This window comes from Populus alba, chromosome 4, assembly GCF_005239225.2.
Source record: "Populus alba chromosome 4, ASM523922v2, whole genome shotgun sequence".
NCBI classification, from domain to species: Eukaryota; Viridiplantae; Streptophyta; class Magnoliopsida; order Malpighiales; family Salicaceae; genus Populus; species Populus alba.
Genome location: NC_133287.1, coordinates 1719995 through 1739855, shown reverse-complemented (window position 1 = coordinate 1739855; position 19861 = coordinate 1719995). Strand labels below are relative to the sequence as shown.

Here is a 19861-nt window from a genome sequence, read left to right as displayed (position 1 = left end):
GGGTTTCTATATCTTGAAATTTTAAGGATTAATTAACTGGTTTTATTAAAAAAAAAAAGGAATAAGTTATAAATAACACTTCCAAACTTATGTTTTACTATTTAAGTATAATTATCAAACTTAATCCTGCTCAGTAGGTAGAAACCTTTTTTTTTTTTTTTTCAAATTTGGTTTTTTTTCCTATCTAAAGACCCCTTTTTTTTCATCATTTTTCAGTTGGTTAAGGCTTCTGAGACTGGCATAGTTGTCAAGCTCAGGCGCATGGATTTGCATGGCCTCCCAACTTAAGGTGTTTGGGTCTGACATGGTTGCTAGACACACATTATTTAGGTGTGGCAAATAGTTGAGTGGAGATTTAAAAATTAATCCACTTGATAAGATGTAATAACACTATTAAAATATTTTTTATACTCTTAATATTTATTTATATATATATTTTTAAAAAAAAAATATTGATCCATTGTATTGCAAGCACGGATCAATATATCAATGTATATAAAAGACTATTAAAATAAATAATTGGTTTACTAATAACAAGTTGAAAAAAAGAAGAGTGAGTTGTCCATGTGACAAGCTATTAAAATATATCTAGTTAGTAGTTTGGTCTTACATAAATATAATAGATAAATAGACTATATATAAATGTAACTAATTTGATTTTATATGACACGATCTTCCATATGTTAGTTCAAGAATAGTTTTTGGATTTGTAATGGTAGATTTTTAAATATTGTTATGATCGTTTTTCTTTTCTACCATCATGGGCTAATATTGGAGGAAGTTAAATAGATGAAAACCAGCCATGGTGGCCGCGCGCGATGCCACGAGCCGAGGCAGGAGAACTTTGCCTAGAAGATGATAAATGGAAATCAAGAGGCAGGAATACATGTGTTTATACACATATGCTAAGTGTACATAGCAAAAGTCATGCAGGCTGCAATCAAAAAGCAAGGAGGAAATATAATTTTTTTTTTTTTTTTTTATAATTGTGGGTATTCGAATCCACTTACGCGCATTATTTTCTGAGCCTCTAAAATTAACAATTTGGTAAATCTCTAATAACCTTAAAGTTTGTGGTATTCGAACTATTAATTCTGAAAATTAAATCTAGAACTTAATCAGTTAAATTATACATATTTAAATAAAAAAAAAGACATATAAATAACTTGCAAAAACATGCACCAGCCAATTGAGAGCTAGTCCTACTGCATCTGTAAGCGTCAGCTGTGAATGAAACGGGGAACAACATCAGTGGAAGGGGAGAGAACATAGAAATGAATAGGAGGCAAGGAAAACTTTGTGCAAAGACAAACACTGTGAACAGTGGCGGAGCTAGAATTTTTTAAATGAGGAAGCAAATTATTAATAAATATTATATTATATAAACATGTATTATAAATTAATTTAAAAAAATATATATATATATATATATTAATTCATATCAAGTAAAATTAATTTAAAAATACACATCAATTCATCAAAATTAAAACCTATTTCAATTCATATCTATATGTATATAATAAGTATGTTTATTAAATTATACTTAATCATTTCTAAACATTTAATTGAGGAACAATGCCTAGTATATGTGTAAGAGGAACAATGCTAGAAAAACATGTTTTCTACTTGATATTTTACTTACAAATAAATAATGTGAAAAATATTAAATTTCAATAAAATACTTTTGTCGATGCAAGAAATGTCAAGAATAATGGTTTTGTATGATTATTAATTTATTTATTTATAATAAGAAAAGAAACACTTAATTGATTAAATTAGCATATTTAAATATTTATTTTGAACATATTCATATCAAAACTTCTAAATTATCATAAACTCTAATATTTTTAATAACTAATTATAAAAGAATAAAATTAAAATTAGATAATGAAACAAATGAAAAAATAATAACATTTTACCTAAAGTATAAAGTAAATGGCAAGAAAAATTAATTGATGAGTAAAGCAAGAGGCAGGGAACGGTAGCTAGCTGAACAATGTTAGACAGGGGAAGATAAAGAAAACAAAGGGAAAAAGAAAAAACATATGAGATTATATATATATATATTATATATATATATATATATATATATATATATATATATATATATATATATATTAACATATGAGTTTACTATAAAAAAAAATTAAGGGGGCAATTGCCCCCTTTTGATCTATTGTGGCTCCGCCACTGACTGTGAACAGTCTAGTTTCTAAAATAAACATAGGTGAGTAAATGTTGGTTTATTTAAATGCAAGGAGTGTGTTTGGGTGAAGTATAACAACACCACATGAAGTGGCATATTTGTTCCATGGAAGTTGTAAAATGTATACTTGACATTGGAGCAATGGTGGAGCTTTAAAAGTAAGGGAGCAAATGAAAACCAAGCACACTAGATGAAAGCTAGTTTCATAAAAGAAGCAATCTTCAGATTCATTTTGATTAACTTTCTTCTCTTTCATGTTAATATCATAGCCTTAAATTTTAATAAAATGTTCTCAATAATTAAGGTTAAATAATATATGTCAATTGCAATTTTATTAAACTATGATGAGGGTTAATTTGACACCTAGTTTGAAGTGAGTTTAAAATTAAACTAAATAAAAATTGACTTAACATAATCTCTTATTTATTGGACGAATCACTTGTAGCTTTATCAAAATTTGATTTGATTTTGAATTTTTTTTCAATGTAGTATTTTTTTTAAAAAAATTTCTAAAATAATATTAATTTAAATTGATTTGAGTAAATCTATGAATCTTATAATAAACTGATTTAAACTTAATAATTTTATAACAAATTAAATTAAATTAAACTAAAATTAACTTAACAGGACATTGATTATATAAATTACTCACAATAACTTAATCAATACTTGATTTAATTTTGTTTTTATAATTTAATATTTTTTAAAAGCATAATTCTGAAAAAATATTATTTTAAATTAATTTGAATCAATTCATCAAACTTATAATCAATTAATTTAAATTTAATAATTTTATAACAAATAAATTTATTTTTATGAATCATGAAAACACATGTAAATAATGATTTTAGTCTTAAACACGAATACGTTCCTAAGATCCGATTTGAATTTTATCATTCATGAATCAACAACTTGAATGACTTATCGTTCAAATATAACTCAAAATACCGTCATTCTGAGGGAAGAGCGAGCAACTGTGTGCACAAAAATGTCTCTTTACAGAGCAAACCCAACAACTTCCATGAAATGGAGGATCCAAATCAGACAAAACCAGTTAGTGTTCCAAATATCCTCAATCATCTTACAAAGACACAACTGGGTTTCACTTCTCCAAAACTTCAACCTCTCCACAAAACTAACTCCTCCTCTCTTTAACCAAATCCTCCACAAAACACAAACTAACCCTCAAATTTCTCTGCGCTTCTTCAACTGGGTCCAAACCAATCTAAAGCTTAAACCAGACCTTAAATCCCAATGTCACATCATCAATATTTGTGTCAATTCGGGTCTCACTCTACCTGTGAGACCAATCATGGATTCTTTGGTGAAAACACATCATGTGTCAGTTCTTGGAGAGGCCATGGTTGATTCTTGTAGAGGTAAAAGTTTAAAGTCTGATGCCTTCAGTTTTGTTCTTGAATGTTACTCGCATAAGGGTCTGTTTATGGAAAGTTTAGAGATGTTTAGGAAGATGAGGGGTAATGGATTTATTGCTTCTGGTACTGCCTGTAATGCTATTCTTGATGTTTTGCAAAGAGAGAATGAGATTAAATTAGCTTGGTGTTTTTATTGTGCCATGATTAAAGATGGGGTTTTGCCTGATAAGTTAACTTGGTCGTTGATTGCTCAGATTCTTTGTAAAGATGGGAACTTTGAGAGAATTGTTAAGTTTTTAGATATGGGTGTTTATAATTCAGTTTTGTATAACGGTGTTATTGATTGTTGTAGTAAAAGAGGGGATTTTGAAGCTGCTTTTGAGAGGCTAAATCAGATGTGTGAGAGGAAACTTGACCCTGGTTTTAGTACTTATAGTGCGATACTTGATGGAGCTTGTAAACATGGGAATGAAGAAGTGATTGAGAGAGTTATGGATATAATGGCTGAGAAAGGCTTGCTTCCAAAATGCCCTTTGTCTCAATGTGATTCAGTCATTCAAAAGTTTTCTGATTTGTGTAAGATGAATGTGGCAAAAATGTTTTTTAGGAGAGCTTGTGATGAGAAGATTGGATTACAAGATGCTACTTATGGGTGTATGTTAAAGGCATTGTCTAAAGAAGCAAGAGTAAAGGAAGCAATTGGTTTATACAGTTTAATTTCCGAAAAGGGAATCAGAGTGAAGGATAGTACTTATCATGCATTTTTGGATCTTCTCAGTGAAGAAGATCAGTATGAAGAAGGATATGAGATATTGGGGGACATGATGAGAAGAGGTTTTAGACCTGGTACAGTTGGGTTGTCTAAATTTATCTTGTTACTAAGTAGAAAACGTAGATGGAGGGAAGTGGAAGACTTGCTGGATTTAGTTTTAGAGAAAGGATTACTGCCAGATTCATTGTGCTGTTGCTCCCTAGTTGAGCATTATTGCTCTAGGAGACAGATTGATAAAGCTGTTGCGTTGCATAACAAGATGGAGAAATTGCAAGCAAGTTTGGATGTTGCAACATATAATATACTTATTGATGGGCTTGTAAAAAACGGTAGGATTGAAGAAGTAGTTAGGGTATTTGATTACATGGAAGGACTCAAATTAGTGAATAGTGAAAGTTTTACAATAACAATCCGTGGGCTTTGCCGTGCAAAAGAAATGAGGAAAGCAATGAAACTTCATGATGAAATGCTGGACATGGGCCTGAAACCTGATAAAGCAGCATATAAAAGGCTGATATTGGAATTCAACAGGTAGAATGTACAGGCAGTGTGTTTGTTCTGCGACTTTTCCTGGTCAAACTATATACTTTTGCCCTTTTTTTTTTTTTTTGAGTTAGCAAATATAATGCTCAGGCCAAGCGTTACAGTTTCTAAATTTAAAGAATATTGTTGTGGTCTATTGTCTGAACCATGCAATTTCTGTTATATGAGCATATATTGCTACAGTGCTGCATAATTGTCTGCTGATAACATGTTTTATGAGATGCTCGATGGTAAACGAGATCAAGTTTTTGTCCTCTCACAAACAGGTGATGAACTTCAGATAGATCAAAGGAAGATGGAGAAAGCCTTTGCATTATGTTGTAAGTTGGAGAATTGCATACAAGTTCGGAGGAAGCAACATATGGTTGAACTTCTTGATGGTTGGTCAAAGAAGTTAGGGTTTACAAAAACAAAGAAGAGAGGGTTGATGAAGAGGTTTGGATGTTTGATTACACAAAATAACTTGATGGTGAGTCCATATTGCAAGTTTCACAAATACAATGTGCTAGCTTTCCTACTTGAGGAGCAATGAAACTCCATGAATCGTTGTTGAAGATGGGGCTTATTTGGATGACACAGGTTGTTGGAGACTAAGATTAATTTAATTTATTGTTGTCTTAAAAATTGCTATCTTGAAGTTTTTTAAAAAACAAGTTATATTTTTATAAGTAATCAAAATTTTATTTGAACCCATGAAATTAATTAATTTATTTTGGTTTAGTTAGTGTGTTGGTGGAAACTTGAGTTATGTAAAAGGTTGTGAGGTTTGAAGATTGATTTATTAAGTTAAATTTAATAACACAATCGAATAAAATTTCACACTTGTATATATATATATATATATATATATATATATATATTAGTTTAACCTGTAGCATATTACGAGCCAGTGGCAATGGCATGCATTCCACTATCATTACTGTTAGTTTTAATGTTGTTGATGGCTATACAACATTCAAGTCTGCAACAGTAGGTAAAGATCTCTTTCTTTTTGGTGGAAGTTTCTATACAAATTATGTCTATCTATCTCCTTAATGCATCAAAGAAATTATGTTTTATAATCCATGAATGCAGCGGCTGATGGTGATGGATTCATAGCCCAGGATATTTGGTTCCAAAACACGGCTAGGCCACAGAAACATCAAGCCGTGGCGCTCCGCATCGGAGCTGATCAATCCGTCATCAACCGATGCCGCATTGATGCCTACCAAGACACCCTCTTTGCCCACAGCCTCCGGCGATTCTACAGAGATTGCTATATTACCGGCACAGTAGACTGAAGCTGTGGTGCTCCATAACTGCAAGCTTGTACCACGAAGCCCATGAGTGGACAAAACAACATGGTAACAGCCCAAGGAAGAACTGACCCAAACCAAAACGCAGGGATTTCAATCCAAAAATGTGACATTATAGTAAGTTCTGATCTTCAGCCTGTTAAGGGCTCATTCAAATCATACCTGGGCCGACCATGGAAGGAGTATTCTAGGACTGCTGTAATGCAGTCCAACAATGGTGAATCCAGCTGGGTGGTCAGTGTGGGAAGGGCAAAGACATTGTATTACGGTGAATACCTGAACCAGGTGCTGGTAAAAGAGTGAAGTGGCCTGGTTATCATGTCATTACCAGTGCTAACGAGGCCATGAAATTCACAGTGGCTGAGCTGACACAAGGTGGCATGGCTGAGGGGTAATGGAGTTGCTTATGCACAAGGGCTGTGAAAATGGATTGGGTTTTTGTGTGCTTACCACGTCTTCTAGAAATAAGTGAATTTTAATATAATTAACCGGGTCAATATTTAATTGATTTAATTTAAAATAAATATTTTTTTGTTTCTGTATCTAGTTATAGTTTTGAAATTTGACCTAGCCCGACAGGTTGATTCGAGACTCAGTAAATCCGAGGCTGGAACCGAGCCATGTTAAAAATAAAATAAAAAAAAGAAAAACCTAGTATGAACCAGCTACCCGACGAGTCGACCTAAGACTCAAGCGTTTTGATTTAAAAAAAAAATTGATCCAATTACCTGATCAAAACTCAGATTGGGTCTAAAAACTATAGTGCTAATTGACAAAATTATTTTAATCACTACTATTTGTTTTATTATTTTTTTTTTTTTTGTTAAAGATCATTTAAGTTCCTCATTCAAAAGTCAGGCAGGCCACCAAAGATATAATTTATTTATTTTTTTGCTTAAACGGCACAATGATTTGCCACATAGCGCACGTTCTTCAACATGAATAATCTGTGAGACATGTAAGAAATGTTCCGTCTAATTTCAACTAGTTCATATCCTAAAAGGAGTGTTAGTTTTAATCAGACACAGAGGGAGGTGGTGTTTTGTTTGGCTTTCCTAGCTCTAGACAACGATAAGTCAATTTCTGGGCACCACATACGAGGGCAGTGGTGCTGGTTACATTAATCCGAACTTCAATTTGCAGCCAGGCCAGTTGAAAGTTTTAATAATGGCCATGGATTTATGCCTATCAAGTTCTAAAAATAAGTGAATTTTAATTGATTTAATTTAAAATATAATCCAGGATAAATCCTAAATTGACGAGTAATCTTGTGAAACACTGTAGGTAGAAAAGAAGTAGGGTTGGGATATTGACAAGAGCTTAGTTCGTTTAGGTAAAACTATGCAATCATACCTACCTGTTCATTCACTTAGACACGATAAGCTCACATGAGAAAAAGAAGGGGCCATTGATTATATTTATATTACATGATAGCTCAGTTTTACCACACACACACACACATATATATATTCTCCGATCGGGCGCAATATGATGGTAGCTCTTTCTCTACAGTACTTTCTTTTAAAAAAAAAAAAAAACCAAAAAAATCAGTCAGGATGCCAAGTACCATTTTAACGAACATGTTTGTATCCCAAATCTCGAAATGATATTGCTTTTTATGTTTAATATATAAGAGAAATATGTTTTCGATCTTATGATCATTACAAGAGAAGATAAATGTCACACAACCTAAACTATAGAAAAATAAGTAGAAAAAACTATGATATTTTGTAAAAAATTGTAATTTAATAATTTGATAAAAAAATATAAAGGTAAAAACTGATCTAATTAAAATAATTCAAAACTATATAGGAAAGTAATTATAATACAAAATTAACTACAAAATAATCAAATAATAAAATAGCATCTTTGGAACGTAAATTGAAAGTCTTTTAGACCTTGAACGATTAAAATCAGCCAATTCTCTTGTAGAATTGCACTTGAAGAATATCTTAATTAAATTTGATTCTGATCCAATAATTAAATATAAAATTATAATTATTTTTGTTAAAGTGTATTAATTTGGCATGTTCAGATTTTTTTGTAAATTCAATCTTATTTATATGATCTACAAATATATTGATAACTTGTTATATTATGTTAAATTTAATATCACTACTATTCCTATTATAAGACATTTTATACTATTTTTTTTTTTTTAAATTCAATTATAAGATATAATGAAGGATAAAGGACAAGTTATCAATTGAATCATAGGCTCATTGACTAGATCAACACTTTCTTTCAAATTAAGCATGTTAGATTCCTAGTTTACATAAATCACTTCTTGCCTTCAGTTGTATATATATCGACAGATTGTCCATTGAATCATATATATATATATATATATATATAAACACAAGCAAATCATCAATGACTTCCTATTAGTGGAAAGGTACTTTCCCTTCTAGTTCTTCCCCCTTACCATTTTTCTTCGATGAAAATCTAGTCGAATTCTACTCTACTGCTCTTCAATTAATAATAAGCTATCAAAAATCCCAATATACACATTTTTTTTAAAAAAAGAAATTCTTGAAAATAGGAAATGCATGTAATGCGCCATGTTTCAAAAATGAAATATGAATTAATAAACAAGTTTTATCTAAAGATTATTTCCCTCACTCCTTTACCACAATACTAAGCACTATAATCATCACCCAACTACTAAATGCAATCAAAGATTTTTCTATTCAAAGCACATTGAAGAGAATGTCAAACATCACCTTTACTAAAAAAAAAAAAAATAGCTGACAAAAATAGTAGTTATATCAACTTGATTTAATTTTATGATTATGTTTCCTTCAATGAAACAGCTGCCACAAACGTGGCTCCAATTATCAGCAAATACTTAGCGAGTCATCAAAACACCTAAACCCTTTGTGGGATTTGCCAGAAAAGCATAGGAACTTCGGCAATACTAGTAGATTACAGGATGATATCATTACAGTAGTTGCCGATACATTAAAAAATATAATGGGTTTTTTTTTTTTTCCTATTAAGAACATACAATGAATTACTTGTAGCTTCAACAGGAAGCACACATGGTGCCATATCAGATTTAACATTACAAAAAGGGATTATAGTGTGGGATTATCCATGTAGGGGCAACGAAAGACCAGCCGAAACTCTTCCTGTTATGTATTTACCTAATAAAATTTATGTATATCCTTGTTTTTTAATCTCTTTTTTTTTTTTTGGATAATGAAAAGATCTAGGTAATTAATTAAATATTGGACTATATATGGATAAGAACTTAAGAGTTGAGGATTTAACAATCTAATCCTCTCCCGTCTCAAAGAATTAAAATGACTATATATAGAAGAGTACTAACAGCTCAAAAAAAATAAAATAAAAACCCAAATAGTTAGGTGAGAGTTTTTAGAAATTAAAGCAAATCATATAAAAGTAGAGAAGCAATTGCAAGCGAGTTTGTTTTGTTATTAAAATATTGGCCTTCGCTCATCATCAATAAGTTTGAAGGGTTAGGTATGGCAACAGATATTTCACCTGTTGCCATCTTTATGATATACAGATAAAATAAGTTGGGCAATTAAGGACCTGTATCATATCAAAGGAGAAATAAAGAAAGAAAGAGAACATTTGTAGGTTAGCTGGCTGCTTTCAGGGCCCGAGTTGGTGAGAAATGACTACAATTGATGAAATTCTGATACCGGTAAAAATAGATTTTTCAAGTATTTAATAATGGATATTGTGGTACATAAAAATTAATTTCTTTCTGTTGTTTATTATAGGAATCCTCTCATTTTACTAGGTCGACAATTTATTTTTTAAAATCAACTTACACATAAATCAATATTTTTTACAGATAATTTGAATCATACACTAATTCTCATATTTATCTTCCAACTCTGAAATAGCTTATGAAAAAGGTTTATATATATATATATATATATATTCAATGATAAAAATATATTTAAATCGGTTAGTATGTTAATTACAATTAAATCTTTTTTTTTAAATATCGGATCAGTGAAAAAAAATAAAAAAATATATAGAAAAAGAATAAAAAAGAGTACTACTTAATTTATCCATTTCATAATACTTTTTGCACCCCTTGTCCTCAAGTACCATAATGCTAGACAACTATTATCAAGTCCATATCACTATAATTAAAGTGAATACCCCTTGTTTCTATACGAAATTGATATAATTTAAAAACAATATATTAACACTAAAATTTAAATTAAAAAATCTCGAGAGAGAGAGAGAGAGAACCACAAGACCTACCCTTTAAAGTTTAGTGTAATTTTTCTCTAAGAGTAGGCCAGTCCTTCAGATCATGACAGCTAAGTTTTATAAGATACAATCAAGTCCAAGGTGCCAGCTTACAAGGCATAGTTACTCTTCTTACAAGTCAAACATATAATTTTATTTTTTTTTCCTCTTTAATTGCTCTCTCCTCTCTCTTCTGAAATTTGCCCGCATTTTGAGAGAGCTCCAGCGTTTTTTTAGACAAGAGTCCTTAATAAGACAGATAAAATCGTCAGAGGCCCGCGCTTTACCCTCACAATTTTCTTTGTCGGAAAACATCTCCCATCAACCAAAACCAATTAACGAAAGTCACCACCCAATTTTTATCACCGTCTCTTCTTTCTGGCTTTCGTCTTCCAAACCCCTCTTTGCCTGCCTTGTTTCTTCTTCTATATTTATGGCTCCCCACCTTCTTTAATCTCTCTCTTTCTCTACCTAGCTAGCTATTATATTATATATCGAGTCTTTGACATCCACACAATATTTTCTCTAGCTATTTCTTTTGGCTTTAATGAGGTCTCTTTGATGCCCACCAAGCTCTCCCATGATAAAGTTTACATTTAGAATTCTTGTGTGCACCTTTTCTATTCATCAACAATAGGAATAGAATACATATACATATATATGAAGCAATATTGGTTGGATAAAAGAGAGGAGAGCTTGTTTCTCTCTTGAATTAATCTTTGTACCGTCAGATTCCTGGCCATTAACCCTTTGAGGTATAGTTGCTGTACTGGTTTTTTTTTTTTTTTTTCCCTCTGATTTCAGATTAATGCAGTGTGTTTTTCCTTCAAAGATTCCAACTTCTTTCACGAGGAAATAGTTTGTAAATCACATGCATTTATGATCTTCTCTGACAAGCTCCTAAGCTTTTTTATCTGTTTTTTTTTTTTTTTTCTTACCTTGCTTTTCTTGACTTGTTGTGTTGTAAGATTCTGGTGTGGATTGCATAATCAATCTCAAATGTCTAAGTACATCTTTGTTTTCTATCAGGCAAAAGAACCATCTCTCCACGTTCGTTTGGTACATCTTCCTTCATCAGTTTCGAAATAAATATATTCATCAAGGGCTATTGCATTTGGCTAGCTTCTAAAGATTTTCTCCATGGCAACCAAAATCAAAGGGATCTATAAGGGTTTCAAGTACATCTCCCAAATCTTTGGTAAGCCTTCACATCTTTCTTTTCTTCACAACGTATAAGCCAAACTTTGAAATTAATAAAACTAAAACCAAGCAACTAAATCTGTTTCTCTATAGACTACCTGCTTTGCCAAATAATCTGCTACATGATTTCTTTCTCTAAAAAATATTTATAAAGTTCCCACAAGAAAGGATACTACAATCATTTGAAATTCGTAATATAATTATTGCTTGTTTGGTGTACGTACTTTCTTGCAGTGGTAAAAGAACGAGAGATAGAAATTGGGTATCCTACAGATGTCAAGCATGTGGCCCATATAGGGTGGGATGGTCCTTCTGGCTGTGCACCCAGTTGGGTATGTTGTCTGCAATTCTTGGCCTTCCATCATCTTATGAATCCTATGAACTTCATCTATCAATAACACAAAAATAAAAAGATCATATTAATTAGTAATTGCACCGAAATGCGTGTTGTGATGGCTCATCATGCGATTTTTATAATGATATGTTATTGAAATTATTGGTGGGACAATATTGCAGATGAATGAATTCAAGACACCTCCTGATTTCTCAACAACAACAGTTGCTAATCCAAGAGATTCCAGCTCTGTTATTCTCTCCCCATGGTCCTCTCAAGGTTGTTTTCCAAAATCTTTTCATCAAATTATTTTTCCTTTTTGGCGACTTGGTTTTTCTTTTTTGCCATTGCTGTGTAGCCATATACTGTAGTTTGGTGGGAGAGAAACACTGGACTAAATAAATTTCCATCAAACTCCTTGTGAATTCTTGTGTGGTGGTAAGCTAGCTATGATCATTCGGCTACCACATACAGAATACAGAACTGTTGAGCACTGTAATTATGCCAAAACCTAGACGAATTAGGCTGCTTTTTATGCGAACCATAATAAGAAACATTTCTTTAGTTTTTCAAGATTCACAGCAACGAATAAGACACACCCATATATGTGGCAAATATTGCTCCCATTTGGATGCCATTTGAGTAAATGCCAAAGCTTGAATTTATCACTTCAAAATTATGTTCCCTTAAACAATAATTAATAGATACCATGTGGGGGTCTATGGCATAAGCTGACAAGTAAAAGTAGGGCCTTTTCACGTGTGAAGTTAAATGCAACACATAGGAATGCCTCCCTCAATTTATCAAAGCTAATCTTCAAGGTACACTCAAAGTTGAGATTATTGCCCTCCAAGTGGCAGGAGTTTGGTTTATGTGTCACGAGCCAAAATTATGGAACTGATTGCCTTGGTAAAGGACAGTTCTGGGTGGACCATGCATAGATTTTGTTACTCGAGCCATTCATAAATATAATGGTGTAATAATAATATCTGTAGGGTATCTTGGGAGACTATTATTGAGAATTTTTGGGCAGTAGTGTTTAGAGGGAGGCATTGATCCATTGTTCATGGTTTTGAAAGCTGAAATTCTGTTGGATTTGGCTGAATTTGTTTGGAATACTTTTCAAAATCCATATGAGGTGGTAATACATAATTGGAACCATATCATCCCACTTCGAAATCTCCCAGAGATGATGATAGTTACTCTGAGTTATTTGGGACAAGCTGGAGGCCAGCTCAAAGAACTTGTGACACATGATTCAAGTTTTCAAGGCTACTCTTAGATCCTTAGGCTCCTTTTGAGTTTGTTTTTCAAGCCAATTCTGAAATGTTTTTCCTCTTCGATTGGGAAATACCTCCTTGATGCATGCTCTTTATTTTCTTTTAGGATTTTCCATAATTATCTCCAGATGACATGATCCTATTTCTTGTGATATTTTTGTAACAGATTTTGATCATTCTTTGGGACATCAAACTATGCCAAATGTGTTCAATGACATTCCACCTTCAGTTCTTCCAAATGTTCCCAAGAAACCAAAAATTAGGAAGAAAAAGACAAGTTCTTCCTCTCCCAAATCTTCATCTTCGACATCAAGATCTTCCAGGAAAACGAAGCAGAAGGCTATGCAGTATGAACTTGAGTCAACACCAAAGGTACAAGTACAGTAAGAGTATGAACGTGGTGCAAAGAGCAGAAAAAGATATTAAAGTGCATATCAGAAATTGCGAGTCCCCTTTCCAATATCCAGGACGCTACAGTACTGGCAACGAGATTCGAGTCCCCTTTTCAATATCCAGGATAGCACACTAGAAAAAAAAAAAATCAAGGTGAACGTGGAAGTTTGATCAAAACTTTTGTAAAATATTAAAACTGCATTTCATTTATGAATTGAAGAAGAGAAACTAGGAAGGGTGAGAAACGTGAAGGTATAAAGAAAAAAATCACGGTTCAAAGACGACCGATGTTAGTGTAGGTAGCTGAAATATTTTGGTTTTACAATGACTAATGAGCATATAGAAATGTGGGTTGCTATGTTTTTCTTTTGGAAAGTTTTGCTAATTCAATTTATTTGATTGATCAGAGAGTTTCTTAGCAATGACCTAAGAGAAATTGCAGTAAGTTTTACCTCTCAGCATGCTAAATCTGATATACAGCTATTGTATCTACTTCAGTTGGATTGCTAAACTAATTATACTGTATCGGTTAATTAATTATGAGACTACTGCTACAGATTGTCGAAAATGATCGATGAATAAGGGCATATATCTCACAGATCTTATTGTTGGAAAGTTGTCTATGATTTTGCTTTTAGTGCAGTCTTTATATCCAGATTGCAAAACTACAAGCATTATGAACCGTTCAAGTTCTATCTAGCTATCTTGTGACCCATCATAATCACTTCTTGAAGATTTTTTTTCCAGATATTTTCACATCCCTCCACTTGCTACACATCCTTAAATACCCATCATCTAAAATCTCATCTCTCAAGCCCTCTTCTGTAGCTTTCTTCAATTTCTTTTACACAGTCAAAAACCCTTTAGCAAAACCTTATCAAAAACTCCTTCAATTACAGCCATGGCCTCTACCCTTACCTCCTCTCTATCTATAAACCTCAAATCCTCTTTCTTGGATCACAAATCATCCTTCCATGGCACACCTATCACAACTACTGGACGTTTCACTCCAATCAAATCCACCTCTCCTGCCATTACCATGTCCTTGACACAACCTTCATATGATCTTCAGTCCTTTAAGTTCCAGCCCATCAAAGAATCCATCGTCTCTCGGGAAATGACTCGTCGTTACATGACAGACATGGTTACTTACGCAGACACTGATGTTGTCATTGTTGGTGCTGGCTCTGCTGGTCTTTCTTGTGCTTATGAGCTAAGCAAGAACCCCTCAGTTCGTGTAGCTATAATTGAGCAATCGGTTAGCCCTGGAGGTGGCGCGTGGCTTGGTGGCCAACTGTTTTCGGCTATGATTGTGCGTAAACCAGCTCATAGATTTCTTGATGAGCTTGAAATTGAATATGACGAGGCAGATAACTATGTGGTTATCAAGCATGCAGCTTTGTTCACTTCAACAATCATGAGCAAGCTCTTGGCTAGGCCCAATGTGAAGCTCTTTAATGCTGTGGCAGCAGAGGATTTAATAGTGAAAGAAGGCAGAGTTTCTGGTGTGGTTACTAACTGGGCTTTAGTGTCTATGAACCATGACACCCAGTCTTGCATGGACCCTAATGTCATGGAGGCTAGGGTTGTGGTTAGTTCCTGTGGACACGATGGACCTTTTGGTGCTACTGGAGTGAAGAGATTGAAGAGTATTGGCATGATTGATAGTGTTCCAGGAATGAAAGCTCTCGACATGAACACGGCCGAAGATGCAATTGTTAGGCTTACAAGAGAGATTGTGCCTGGCATGATTGTTACAGGCATGGAAGTTGCAGAAATTGATGGAGCACCAAGAATGGTAAATCTTCGATTACCATAATTTTTTTATTTTTTTTATCAAGTTCATGTGAAAAACATACTGTATCATTAAACTAATGATGATCGTTAACTTAATTTTTGCAGGGTCCAACATTTGGGGCAATGATGATCTCAGGGCAGAAGGCTGCACACTTGGCTTTGAAGGCTTTGGGGCAACCAAATGCCCTAGATGGAACGTTCAGTCTACAGCCAGAGCTTGTGCTTGCTGCTGCTGAGGCTGGAGAGATAGTTGATGCATGAACATAGTAGGGCTTTTTGATTAGGAACTTGTATTTATCTATTTCGAACCTTCGCATAAACTCGATCTCCACATGATGTACTACTTGTCCCGAACTTGAGATAACGTTTCGATTTTTTTTTTATAGACTTGTGTGAGCCGTGGGGTTATTTTCAAAACCTAGTTTTATTTAATTTTGCGGCAATGAAAGCATATATTTTTTAAAATTCCAATAATTTGAATTCTAGATTAAAAATGTATTTCTTCAATTAAAATTTATTTTTATTATTTCTGAATTTATTTTTTATTTGATCAAGTCATGTCTCTTTTATTAACAACATGGTTTTTTTCAATAAAAAAAATAAAAGAAGTCAGAATACATATTTGTAGAAAATTCAATGGTTTAAATTCAAGACAAAAGAAAATATATTTTTTAGCCAAAAATCCCTTTTTGGTATTGATTTTTTTTTTTTTTTATGAGAGCATGTCTTTTTATACAAAAACATGATTTTTTTTATCATATAAAAAGGTATCATTTTGCAAAGAAATTCTCAATAAAAAAATAAAAAATAATGTCCTGTTATTTTTATATGACTATATATAAAAAAATCATTAATTAGAGTAAAAATATAAAACATATACTTTATTCTTATTGAGTATTCATGTGCAATTTATTTTGGAAAACTATGCATATTAGTTTCATATATAATTATTTTAAAAAAATTATAAATATTATAGTAAAAGCTTAAATTTTATTTTAAAAAAAATCCATAATTAAATTATTTTTAAATATTATTCTAATTATTTATTTAAATAGGTTTTTATTTTAAGATATTGAAAAAAGAAAAAAAAAAACAAAAGTAAGAGAACCAAGCCCAATAGCGTGGATATAAAAGGAAGGCTCATGCACCCTTGGCCTTTTTATAAAAAGGACTAGAGTAGGTCTGGCCTGTGAGCCTGCTTGGGTTTGGTAGGTCTAACCTGTGGACTTGCCCTCTTTCTTTCTTTCTTTCTTTCTTTTTTTTTTTTTTTTTTTTTTTTATGTGATGAATAATATGTCTTCTACTTGAGAAGATATGAATTGTTGTGTTGCAACAAGCTTGATCACGAAAGGTGATTGAAAAGTTATAATATGAGTTTTGGAACTTCAAAACTCAATTTTCAATCTTTTGTTCTCCTAGAAACACATACAAAAATCATCCCTATAACCTCAAACTCTATTTCCAAGGCTAAAATACATTTTAATTAGTTTAAAAATTTTAAATTAAATAAAATCAAATGAATTTATCTATATATTTTTTTAGGATTGGTTAGTAAAATATAGAATTGATAACTTACAACTAATGCATTCACTAATAGCGTGTTTCTTCAAACTTACAATATATACAAGTTGTAAATCTAATTGTAAATTTAAAAATAAGTTGATGAGATAAAATATTTTTTTATTTATAGATAACATAATATTATTCTTATCTAATTTAATTCTTATCTCAAGCTTTTAAGATTGCTTTTAACAATATCTATTTCACTTATTTTTCAGTGAAAAAAATTTGAATAAAATATATAAATAGATTTATTAAACACCATTATGAGTTGTTTCACATCTACATATATTTATTAAAATCCCATATATTCAAGATAAAAATTAATAAAGGATATATCTCTGTAAATAAAATTTATTATTTCAAAACTTGGTTAAGTCCAGTGGGTTTACCAGGGACTTGGCTAGTCTCGAGTTTGAATAATTAATTTTAATTAAAGAACAAATAAAAAAAAAAATTTGATGATCTGATAAAAATTATGGGTTAACTTGATAATTTGTTAGACCCAAACTTGACTATTTATTATTGACTATTTTAAAAATAATAATAATTAAAATAACATTATTTTAATTATTTAGAAATTTTTTTAAGAGGGTTGATTTCTCTTATTTTATAGTTAATTCAAGTTAAGTTTTTCACTTAAAATTTATACCTACCTGATATAATTTTAAAACTATATCTTACTTGATATAGGTTTAAAACTATGATAAAATTAGTCAAACATCAACATGGAACGTACTTCTTTAAGCAATCAGTTACGAAGCTCATCTTGAAGATCTAACATTGAATGTGTCTTGAACTTTGCTGCCTAAAGCAACCCTAAGATCAAAATTCAAATACTTCAAAACTATGTTCTTCCCGAGGAGGGGAAACTAGAAAGTCAAAGTGTATCTGTGTGGAAAATGATTTCCAAAAATAGTATAATAATCGGGTGGTTTATATTGTGTCTGTATGGGTCCCACTTATGGGCTATAATGATGAAAAATACAGATTTTTGGACCGATTGCTTCGGTGTATGCAGAATGCACTGCCGATAAGCCTCTCTTTTCACTCCTCATGTTAAGGCCGCTCCTCTTGAATCTTGGGTCGCATGGCCTGTCATCAAATTCAGCGAAAGTGGCGAAGCCAGATTTCAAAAACGAGAAGGTTCTCCTGTCAGAAAGTTAGAATATGTAATTTCACTCATTATAAAATGAAAGTGTTTTTTTTTTTTTTTTAATCAAGTTAAAATTATGTCTTTTTTTATTTTTTTTCTATTAAATCTCCTATTTCTTATCTTTGAAGATAAAAACATTGTTTGATTCTCTGATTCTAAATTTATTCTTTAGAGATCACCAGTTCAAGTTCCACAAATCTTAGCACTACTAGAAACTTACATGAATACATGATCGTTAACTTCAAAGCCTGTAAGATTAGTCGAAGTGCCCAAAAACTTCTTCTTCAAGAATACTTAGACCCAATATGATAAACTACTATGCTTCTCCTTCAAGAATAATTATATAAGTCATTTATATCCGATGTAATGATTTTCTTACACTTATAGGTATACAAAAGATTTCATAAAAGATCTATCATATTTATTATCTCATTAATAATATTTAAGGGATATTTATCGCTCATTAATACCATAAAAAAAAAAGGACTTTTTATTTTATTTTTTTCTCTAAAAATGGAAGGGTTTAGGGGTATAAATATCACTTCAACCATCCAAGTAAGAATTCAAAACTTTTCATCTCTTAAGAAAAACTTGCATATATTTTATAACATTAACCATTTTAAAATTTAAGAACAAATATCTTTATTCATTGAATTGTAAACTCTTTTAAATCATTTATTATATTTTCTATAAATGTACTGATTTTATCATATCAAAGGGTCTTCAAATCTTCATATTAAGACTGTTTTTACAAGCACTTAAGCTTTTACTATTAATCTAGTGTTCCTTGATCTAAAGAGATAAAATCCAATTATCTTGATTTATTAATTAACCGAGACTAAATTACTTATTATTTATATATCTTGAAATCATCACATATTAAAAACAATTGAGGCATATTGTTGGCTCTCACATTTATTTTATGATAATGAAAAGAAAAATTATGTGAATCATTAAAGGAATACAAATCCTAAATATCTTCAACAAAATTAGAATATAAATAAAATTTGTTAGAAAAAGAAGACAAGCAGCGACAACGAACTTCTAACCAACCAAATTCTATTTCAAGAGGAAAAGAATTTTCTCTGCAACATTGCGAATTATATTTTATATTTAACTTTGAAATGTGACTAACCCTTTGATTTTAATAGGGATTATTAAGATTTTTATAGCATTTATTTTTTCTAACTTGGTATCAAATTTTCACTTTTTTATTGATAGAAATTAGATTTAGAAAATTTCTATTCTAAAAATAAAATCAAAAGACAATAAAATTTAATATATATATATATGATGTTTTTTATTAATATAAAATTTAAATTCTTAATTACTTTTGATTATTAAAAAAGAATCTATGATACCATTGATTTCATAAATCTATTAAGAAAATTAATAAGAAATCGAATAATATATAATGCAACTCTTATACTATCATAAATATTTGAACTTAAAGGATTTTGATGTGCATCGATATAGTATAATAGATTATTATTATTTTTTATTTTATTGCTTTTATACTTTATCCAAAAAATATTCAATGCCCATCTTAAATTAAAACTTATGATGTGAGCTTTCAATTTATTCAAGTAAAAATAATTTATAATATAAATCTATGCTATGAAATTACATTCAAAGTATTTAGTTAAAAAAACTTTATTTTCTTTAACTTGGTATTATTTAATTATTTTTTTTATCTTCATACATGGCAAGAGA

At 31.2% G+C, this 19861-nt stretch overlaps 3 protein-coding genes and 1 long non-coding RNA gene across 5 annotated transcripts; all 4 read left to right on the top strand.

The window, feature by feature from the left end:
* Nucleotides 1-3146: 3146 nt before the first annotated feature.
* LOC118058533 (pentatricopeptide repeat-containing protein At4g21170) lies at nucleotides 3147-5300 on the top strand. Of its 2 annotated transcripts, XM_035071243.2 has the most exons (2): nucleotides 3147-4885; nucleotides 5164-5300. In XM_035071243.2, the coding sequence occupies exons 1-2, from the start codon at nucleotides 3195-3197 to the stop codon at nucleotides 5165-5167; spliced, it is 1695 nt and encodes a 564-aa protein (XP_034927134.1). In that variant the 5' UTR covers nucleotides 3147-3194; the 3' UTR covers nucleotides 5168-5300. The 2 variants fall into 2 exon arrangements, with proteins under 2 accessions (XP_034927134.1, XP_034927125.1); XM_035071234.2 differs by lacking the exon at nucleotides 5164-5300 and having other exon boundaries at nucleotides 3147-4988.
* A 125-nt stretch (nucleotides 5301-5425) lies between these two features.
* LOC140955554 (uncharacterized) lies at nucleotides 5426-6730 on the top strand. Its single transcript, XR_012169775.1, has 2 exons — nucleotides 5426-5870; nucleotides 5972-6730. It is a non-coding gene; the product is annotated as an uncharacterized lncRNA (long non-coding RNA).
* A 3840-nt stretch (nucleotides 6731-10570) lies between these two features.
* On the top strand, nucleotides 10571-14004 carry LOC118059595 (CRIB domain-containing protein RIC10). The gene is made up of 5 exons (XM_035072503.2): nucleotides 10571-11183; nucleotides 11458-11626; nucleotides 11863-11960; nucleotides 12145-12241; nucleotides 13409-14004. Exons 2-5 carry the CDS (start codon nucleotides 11569-11571, stop codon nucleotides 13627-13629), a joined length of 474 nt encoding a protein of 157 aa, XP_034928394.1. The 5' UTR covers nucleotides 10571-11183; nucleotides 11458-11568; the 3' UTR covers nucleotides 13630-14004.
* A 436-nt stretch (nucleotides 14005-14440) lies between these two features.
* Nucleotides 14441-15813, top strand: LOC118059587 (thiamine thiazole synthase 2, chloroplastic). The gene is made up of 2 exons (XM_035072492.2): nucleotides 14441-15433; nucleotides 15538-15813. Exons 1-2 carry the CDS (start codon nucleotides 14537-14539, stop codon nucleotides 15691-15693), a joined length of 1053 nt encoding a protein of 350 aa, XP_034928383.1. The 5' UTR covers nucleotides 14441-14536; the 3' UTR covers nucleotides 15694-15813.
* Nucleotides 15814-19861: the final 4048 nt, after the last annotated feature.

Bases quoted from the DNA above. Each gene is read 5' to 3' on its own strand.
- LOC118058533 (XM_035071243.2), top strand. From the start codon at position 3,195: ATGTCTCTTTACAGAGCAAACCCAACAACTTCCATGAAATGGAGGATC.
- LOC118059595 (XM_035072503.2), top strand. From the start codon at position 11,569: ATGGCAACCAAAATCAAAGGGATCTATAAGGGTTTCAAGTACATCTCC. The intron at 11,961-12,144 runs GTATGTTGTCTG...ACAATATTGCAG, and splicing joins CTGGCTGTGCACCCAGTTGG to ATGAATGAATTCAAGACACC. The intron at 12,242-13,408 runs GTTGTTTTCCAA...TTTTTGTAACAG, and splicing joins CTCCCCATGGTCCTCTCAAG to ATTTTGATCATTCTTTGGGA.
- LOC118059587 (XM_035072492.2), top strand. From the start codon at position 14,537: ATGGCCTCTACCCTTACCTCCTCTCTATCTATAAACCTCAAATCCTCT. The intron at 15,434-15,537 runs GTAAATCTTCGA...TAATTTTTGCAG, and splicing joins TTGATGGAGCACCAAGAATG to GGTCCAACATTTGGGGCAAT.